The sequence below is a fragment of the Gracilinanus agilis genome, chromosome 4, assembly GCF_016433145.1.
Source record: "Gracilinanus agilis isolate LMUSP501 chromosome 4, AgileGrace, whole genome shotgun sequence".
NCBI lineage: Eukaryota > Metazoa > Chordata > Mammalia > Didelphimorphia > Didelphidae > Gracilinanus > Gracilinanus agilis.
Window position 1 is genome coordinate 283083644 of NC_058133.1, and position 9196 is coordinate 283092839.

The 9196-nt window shown below is 33.3% G+C and overlaps 1 protein-coding gene across 1 annotated transcript in view; it reads right to left on the minus strand.

The window, feature by feature from the left end:
* Positions 1 to 8707, minus strand: part of LOC123246439 (cAMP-dependent protein kinase catalytic subunit PRKX-like) — a 25903-nt gene extending 17196 nt beyond the window's left edge. The window contains exon 1 of the mRNA XM_044675339.1: positions 8552 to 8707. Coding sequence (XP_044531274.1) covers positions 8552 to 8707 — 156 coding nt within the window. The remainder of the gene's footprint in view (positions 1 to 8551) is intronic.
* Positions 8708 to 9196: the final 489 nt, after the last annotated feature.

The window sequence follows — 9196 nt, forward strand, 5'->3', positions numbered from 1 at the left end:
TTTCTCTTGATTTTTGTGGTTGGATATCGAACTTTCCATTTAGTCCTGGTTTTTTCTGTGCAAATACTTGGAAATCTTTTATCTTGTTGAATGCCCAAACTTTCCCCTGCAAGTATATGGTTAGTTTCCATGGGTAGGGGATCCTTGGTTGTAGACCCAGTTCTCTTGCCTTTCTGAATATCATATTCCAAGCCTTGTGGTCTTTTAGTGTGGAGGCTGCCAGATCCTGTGTGATCCTGATTGTTGCTCCTTGATATCTGAATTGTCTCTTTCTGGCTTCCTGTAAAATTTTTTCTTTTACTTGGAAGCTCTTGAATTTGGCCATTATATTCCTGGGGGTTGTCTTTTCTGGGTCTAGTGTAGAGTGTGATCTATGGATCCTTTCAATGTCTATATTGCCCTCTTGTTGTAGATCTTCGGGGCAATTTTGCTGAATAATTTCTTTTAGTATGGAGTCCAAATTTCTATTAATTCTGCTTTTTCAGGAAGACCAATGATTCTCAGATTGTCTCTTCTAGACCTGTTTTCTTTGTCTGTCACTTTCTCATTGAGATATTTCATGTTTCCTTCTATTTTATCAGTCTTTTGACTTTGTTTTATTTGTTCTTGCTGTCTTGAAAGATCATTAGCTTCTAATTGCTCAATTCTAGCCTTTAGGGACTGGTTTTCCTTTTCAATCTGGTCATTTCTGGTGTTCAATTTGCTTATCAGTTCATCTGATTTCTGAGCCTCACTTTCCAATTGCAAAATTCTGCCTTTTAAACTGTTATTGTTTTGCCAGATTTTGGTTTCCAATTTGCTTACCATTTTGTTTGATTTGGGGACATCTTTCTCCAATTGGGAGTTTCTGTATTCTAACCTGTTTATTTCCTTTTGAGCTATTTCCCACTTCTCTCTCCAAATCTCTTCCATCTTTCTCATCATCTCAGATTTGAACTCTTCAATAGCTTGTGGCCAGTTTTCATTATTTTGGGAAGGTTTGGATATGATTACTTGTTTGTTCTCCTCTGCTGTTGGCTCTTTGGTCTAGATTTTATCTGTGTAAAAGTTGTTGAGTGTTACAGATTTCTTCTTGATGATCTTTCTCCTTTGGGGTTCTTGTCTCTGGCTTGCCATTGTTAGCCCTGGGCTCTCTCACAGGTTTATCTTCACACTCAGGCTCTGTCTGTGCTCTTTAGGCTCCTGAGGTCTCAGGTCTAGTTGTTTCTCGGGTCAAGCCTCCTGGTGGTCCCCTTTTTGTTCCTCTGCCTGAGGCTCCTTTAACAGTCTCAGGGCACTGCTTCCACAGTTGTGAACCCCTTCAGTACTGGGTCCCCACTCAAGGTCCACGCCTGTGTTTAAGATCCAAGTCTTTGCCTGCACTCAGGATTTGTGTCTGGGCTTGCCTCCACGCCCACACTCATGCCTGCGCTCAGGGTCTGTGTTCAAAGTCCGCTCGCGTTCTTTAGCCTCTTGGGGTCTTAAGTCTTGCTGCTCTCAGGAGCAGGCTCTGGTGACCCCAGGTAGCTGCCAAGGAATTAATGCGTGCCCCAAAATTGCTCTAACTCTTGTGTGCTGGCTTTGGCATTGTAGGTGGTGTGGGGTGGGGGAGGGGGTTGCTCAGCTCGGGTTTTAGTGAGAGCTCTTTCACCCATTTATAGCATGGAAATGCCCCAATTCCATGTACCTCCAATGCTGTGCCCTGTTGTGGGGTCTCTTTGTTCCTCTGGGTTTATTTTTATGTCTTCTTGAGGAGTCCTGTATGTTTCAGTTAGGAGAGGTTAAGTAGCTGCTTTTTACTCTGCCGCCATCTTAACCAGGAAGAATCTAAAAACTTTGATTTACATACAACATTCCAAAATGATGGATATTAACATCTGTAAAGGGACCAGAGAGGTTTCTTCTTATGTTTCTTCTACATTGCCAACCTTGTTCTTTATCAATTCACATTTATTTTCAATTATTTTATACTTCTTGTTCTTTCAAAGTATTTATTGTGACCATTGTGCATATTGTTTTTCTGAATCTCCTTACTTTACTTTCTCCATCAGTTCATCTCCATCAGGAATCTTTTGATGCCTTTTTTATTTATCATGCCAATTATTTCTTACATCACAATAATATACCATTACATTAATATATCATGATTTGTTTAGCAATTCCCTAATTGAAGAATATCTATTTTGTTTCTAGGTCTTGGCCATGATAAAAATGCTAGTATATTGCAGCAATGCAATGACCCAGGACAATTCTGAGGGTTTTATGGAAAAGAAGATACCCACATTCAAAAGAAGAACTGCAGGAATGGAAATATAGAAGTAAAACAACCGCTTGAACACATGGGCTGATGTGGACATGGTTGGGGATGTAGACTCGAAAGGATCACACCAAAGCAAGTATCAATAATATGTAAATAAGTCTTGATTGATTACATATGTTAAAACCAATAGAAATGTGCATGGGATATGGAGGTGGTGGTGAAGGGGAAAGTAAAAATAAGAATCATGTAACCATGGAAAATTTTTCTAAAAACTAAAATATTTAAATCTTAAAAATAAATAAATAAAGGCAATTCTGATATTGCTTATACCAGAGAAAAATTCACAGAGGAAATAAAGTGAAGAATGCCATGTTTAAAAAGTGCTAGTATAAAATTTTTGGTACAAATGGAACTTCTCTCTTTGTCAGTCATATTCTTGGGGCATGTGTCTAACGGTGGAATCTTTGAATAAGATTGTATAGAAATTTTAGTCACTTTATTTGTATAATTCCATACTGCTTTATAAATTCTCACATTAGTCCTCTATCTTAGAAACAATATTATAGTGTCCCTTTCTTTCCAGAAAATTCTGGTACTAATTATTCTTATCTTTTGTCATCTTGCTAAATTGATGAGATGTCAGAGTTGTTTTGATTTGTATTTATGTCATTATTATGATTTTGTAGCATTCTATATTGGAAGTTATATTCATCTCTTATACATTCTTTTTTCATTATTTCCCTTGATATTTGAGATTTTCTTCCCTCTAATTAATTTTATTTTATCTAGCTCTGTAGAGTACGTGGTATAGTAGTAGATGGAGGCATAGAGATTCATCTTCCTGGGTTCAAATTTAGCCTCAGATACTTATTAATTGTGTGATAGGGCCAAGTCACTTAACCTTATTTGCCTCAGTTTCCTAAACTGTAAAATAAATTGAAAAAGAAAATGACAAATTACTCTTGAATTTTTGCCAAGAAAACCCCAAATTGGTTCATGAAGAGTCAAACAGGCCTGAAATGACTGGTTAACAGGTACAGAATATTGGTTGATTGGTATATTATTAAATTTGTAAATTAGTTTTCGTTAATTCACTTTCATTAATTTGTATATTGCAATTTTTAACATCTAATGCAGTTTAGCTATAAGTATATAATATTCCGCCAATTATTTAAACTATTCCTAATTTCCTTAAGAGAATTTTTAATTCCATCTACAAAAGCATTAAGCATGCTTTGTAGGTAAAGTCTAAAATTTTGCACAAATTGTAATTATTTTGATCATGACTTGTCTTTCAAGGACTTTTTCTTGGATTTTATCATCATTGCATAAAATGCTGTTAATTTTACCCATTTATTTGATTGACTGCAACTTTGCTAAAGCTATTAATCACGTCAATTAACTTCTTTGCTGAATCTCTGGGGTTTTCTGGCTATAATGTCATGTCATGACAGTGAAAATTCTGTTTCCTCATTTCCTATATTTCTCTTTTTAATTTCTTTCTCTTATCCTAATAACACTGCTAACATTTCAAGAATTATAACATATAATAATGAAGAATGTAAAGGCATTCTTGCTCTACTTCCATATTTATTGAAATTGTTTCTAGTAATTCCTCATTGCATGTAATATTTGTTTTTCATTTCTGATACTTTTTTATTATAAAATTTAGTGTATTATGTCAGATGCTATATTTATCTTTTTAGATAATCAATTTTGTTTTAGATGGTTTTCTTTTGAATATGATTAATCACGTGTTGAACCTTCTTAAATCATTGAACTAAGTCCAACTTTATCCTAATACATGATTTAAAAAAATGAAGCTAGATAAACTTCAGGATTTTATTTATTTTTAGAATTGATGACATTTTTCTGTAACTTTCTTTCTCTCTCTTTCTCTTCCTCCCCCTCCCTTTCTGTCTGTCTTTGTCTCTATCTCTATTTCATTCTTTCTTTTTCCTTCTCTCCATATTTATATATCAGGACTCTACTACTGTTAAACATTGAGTAGTTTGTTTTCTATCTCAGTTTTTGAGAATCATATTAGTAATGTAAATAATAATATCCTTTGAAAGTTTATTGGATTTTAAAGCAAATCAATCAGTTACAAGTTTTCATTTTCCTATTAAATTTTAAAGTCTTTTTTGAGAATTCCTTTTGCTTTTCTTTATTCTGTAAATTTTATTTCCTAACCTTTACTTTTAAACAAATTTACCAAAAACTTATGAGTTTTATAAGTTTTTAAGGAATATCCTTTTGTTTAAAAGTAGGCTATTATTTTATTACAAATTTATCTATTTTACATTTTATTTGTAAGATTTCCTCCATTGTGTTTACTTGTGTTTTGTTTATTTGTTAAGTTTGAAATTTTAAATGCATATTCTAATCATGAATCCTCTTTTTGTGGTATCAATTTATGTTTTGGGGAGGATATGATTTTTTCTCTTAGGAAGCTACAGCTTCCTAGAAATTTTGGTATGTTGATTTGTTATATAATTTGAAATGTGATTTTCTTGGCCAGCTTCCATCACACTTTTTTCCCCACTGGTTCCTTTGATATTCTTGATCTTGTATTCTTCCAGATGAATTTTATTTTATTCCCCAGCTCTTTAAAATAATTCCTTGGTAGTTAGACATGGAATTGACTAAGTTACTTAATTTAGATAGAATTGTAATTTTTATTATAATAAACAAATTTTATCCATAAGCAATTAATATTTTCCATTTTTTAAAATTTGTGTGCATGTGTTTGTGTTTGTGTGTGTGTGAAAATAGATTGTAATTTTGTTGATATAATCCTTGTATTTGTTTTGGCTATTAAAATCTGAGTATTTGCTATTGTTTGTAGTGATTTTAAAGGAAATTTCTCCTTTTCTTTCTACAGGGTTTTGTTGGCAGTCTATAGAAATGCTGATGATTTAATGTGGATTAATTTATATCCTTTAACTTTGCTAAAGGTTTTGTTTCAACTAGTGTTTTAGTTAATTCTCTAAGGTTCTCTAAGTATATCTTTATGTCATCTAAAAAGAGTGATAATTTTGTATTCCCTTTCTCTTTTTTTATTGCCTCGAATTATTTATTTAATTCTTGTATTCTTGTAGATAGCATTCCTAATACAATACTGAATAGTGATGGTGAAAATGGGCATTCTTGCTTCACTGCTGATTTTATCAAAAATGCTTCTGGTTTATCCCTATTAATGGTAATAATTGTTTTGGGTTTTAACTAGATACCATTTAGAATTTTAAGAAAGGCTCTATTTATTTCTGTGATTACTACTGTTTTTAATAGAAATAGTGGTTTGATTGTGACAAAAGTCTTTTTTCTGTATCTATCCATAAAATCAGATGATTTTTATTGGTTTTGTAATTTATATGGTTAATTATACTTACAGTTTTCTTATTATTGAACAAGCCCTGCATTTTTGGAATAAATCTTACCTGGTGATAGTATATGATCTTTGCAATATATTGCTAAAATCTCCCAAGTATTTTATTTAAAATGTTTTCATCAATATTACATAGGGAAATTGAAGGACTTATAGTTTTCTTTCTCTGCTTTTCCTCATCCAGGTTTAGTTGTTGGCACCATCTTTGTGTCATAAAAGGAATTTGATAGAACTTTTTCTTTACTTATTTTTAACAATCTCTTATATAATATGTTATAGGGGATTTGGAAGGATGTTATCAGGGACTTGCTAGGGAGGTAATATGGGAATTAGGTAGGATATAATAGGGAGATGCAGGATATAATATGAGGCTGAAGCTAGGGGTAATAACTGGTAGGATCAGGGAACAAGACAAAGAAAGGGATCCAAGGCTGAAGGTATTCAAGTGAATATACTAGGTAATAGGGAAGTTAAGGCAATATAGTGGATAAGGAAGGTTCAATGATGAAGGATGGCAGCTTAGGTGATAGGTGAAATAAGGGAATGTCTGAATTCAGGAGTATAACACTGAGGTAACAAGGATTGCCAGGGAGAGGATGAACTAATCTAACCATGCAAACAGCAGCAGGGCATACAGACTAGGACTTAGGCTAAAGACAAACACTGAAATAAATAGACTGATTGAAATTAACTACAGGCTTTAGTTAATTTCACAGGAAAGGATGTGTTTTGAAGTTACACCTCCTTCAAGATGGATATCCCTGTTTCCCTCAAACCCAGAGTATGTTGATTCTGTTCCTCTTCTTCCCTTTCTTACTAATTAACTAACAAAGTAACTAAAAGGTCTGTTTTAAACACAAAAGGGGTTTATTGTCTTCTCAGGTTAAATTGTCCGGGTAAAAGGACTAAGGAAGCCTTAACAGCTGCTTAGAGAAACCTCAGGTGGGGGAAGGGAAGCAGGAATGGAGTCTGAGAAAGGTTCTGCCTTTACTTAGCTCTCAAAGTGATTTTGAAATCAAAAGGGATTAGGATGATGGCTACAAAACCTCTCTAGATAAATTACTGCAAGGGTAGAGCTAAACTCTCACAGATTTGAACTAACTCTCTGATTCACTCTCCTTGTTCACTCCTATCAGACATTTGGGTAAGGGAAATTAAGGTAGGAAAATGAGGTAGGGTATGGAGATTCAAAGGTTTTATCTAAATTAACAAATCTCAAAAAACACTCCAAAGGTAGGCTAGATTTTCAAACTCAAGAAGGAGAAGAAGGAGCTCTGCTGGACCCTGGTTCCCTCCACGAGTTCCCAGGTCCAACTGAAACTTTTTTCCAAGATTCTAAACTCCTAACTGACATTAAAACTCAGCCAAAGCCTGCAAAACTGTTATTTCCCCCCTCTCTGTACTACAAATATTAGAATTAATTTTTCCTTAAATATTTTTTAGAATTGACTTTTTAATCCATTTAGTTCTAAGAATTTTTCTTTAGTGAGTTCATTGTTGATTTGTTCAATTTCTTTTTCTAAGATAGGATTATTTAAGTACTCTATTTCCTCTCTGTTGATCTGGGCAATTTATATTTTTGTTAATATTCATACATCTCATGTAAATTGTCAATTTTACTGGCACATACTTGAGCAAAATATCTCCTAATTGCTTTAATATCATCTTCACTAGTGGTGCATTTTTCCTCCTCATTGCTAATAGTAGTGATTTATTTTTTAAGATCGAATTAACCAGTGTTTATCCATTGAATTTTTATTTTATTTTTCCATAAAACCAGTGCCTAGTTTTAGTAGTTCAATTTTTTTTTTACTTTTAATTTTATTAATGTCTCTTTTTATTTTTAGTATTTCCATTTTGGTGTTAAATTAAAGTCTTAGTTTATTTCTTTTATTAGTTGCATGCCAAATTACATTAACTTGTTTTTTATTGTTACACAGATATATAAATTTAGAGATTTAAATGTATTGATATAAATTTCCCCCTAGATATTTCTTTGGTTGAATCCAATAAAATTTCATATTTTGTCTCATCATTGTCTTTATTTTTAATGAAATTATAGATTGTTTCTACTTTTTTGTCCTTTGACTCATTCTTTAGGCCTAAATTGTGTACTTTCTAACTAATATTTAATCTATACTTTCATAGTCTTTTTTAGGTATTGAAGTTTTCATTGAATCATGATCGGAAAAGAATGCAGTTAATATTTCTGCTTTTCTGCATTTGTTTCAAAAGTGTTTTGCTCATTGTCAATTTTGTGGAGATGTCATATATAGCTGAGAAAAGGTGTACTCCTTTTAATTCCCATTCACTTTTCTCCAGAGGTCTATCAAATCTAACTTTTCTAAAATTCTATTCATCTTTTTACCTTCTTTCTTTCTTAATTATTTTGTGGTTAGTTTTAAATAACTCTGGGAGGGGAAAATTGAGGTCCCTCAAGAGTTATAAATGTAATCTTCCCATATAGGAATATAAATTGTTTAACTTTATTGAGACCCTTTTGATTACACTTTAATATTTATATTATTATACTTCCCTTTAATCTTGTTTTTGAATATCAGATTTTTTAGTCAACCATGATCTCTTCATCAGGAATGCTTAAAAGATTTTGATATCATTAAATATCCATTTCCCCCCAAAGGATACTCAGTTTTGGTGGATAGATTATTCTTGGTTGTAATACTAATATTTTTGCCTTCCAGAATATTATATTCTAAGCCATGTGTCCTTTTAATGTGGAAGCCGAAAAATCTTGCTTGATCCTTTCTGTGACTCCATGATATTTGAATGGTTTCTTTCAGGTTGCTTGCAATATTTTTCCTTTACCTGGAAGTTCTAGAATTTGGTTATAATATTCCTGGGGATTATCTTTTTGGGATCTCTTTCAGAAGATGATTGATGGATTAGCAATGGATTTGCCAAACAATGTCCTGTCCTATGCCCATGATAATACAGAGGATGCTTGCAATCACTTTCTCATCAGCTGTCCAATTCCCATACCATCCCAGAGTTGAGAGCTCCCAAAGATGTTGCTGTTGCTTGTTGCTGCCTTCAAGGCGCCCAGCTGATGTTGCTATCATGTGCACTCCAGACTAGTCCCCACCCCTAAGACACAGACCTTTCCTTCCAACCTTATAAGTTCTCTTGGGCAGGAAAAATGTTTCACTCCAATTTTTTATTTTGTTTGACACTCCAGAATTCAAGTTGAGACATTGTTTTAAAGGATTTTTTTTGGGGGGGGAGGATGTTGGTAGGGGTCACAAATCTATTGCTTTTAAAAAAATATTATCTCAAGCAAGGGTGTAATTTAATTATTATTTCTTTGGTTGTATTTATCTATTCATCCAATCATTTATCTATCTGTTTATCTCTTCATTTTTTGGTTTACTTGTATTTGCACTTTTATGGTCTGCAATGACTGTTTTACTGAGAGTGGTCAGTGTCCATGCTACAGCTTCTTGGAGTCACAGGTGAGAGCTAGGTGACAGATAGACATCAAAAGTGGATGATTAGTCCTAAAAACTGTTCGGCAAGCCCTCAACAAGCCAATACAACTACTAGTCCTCCCT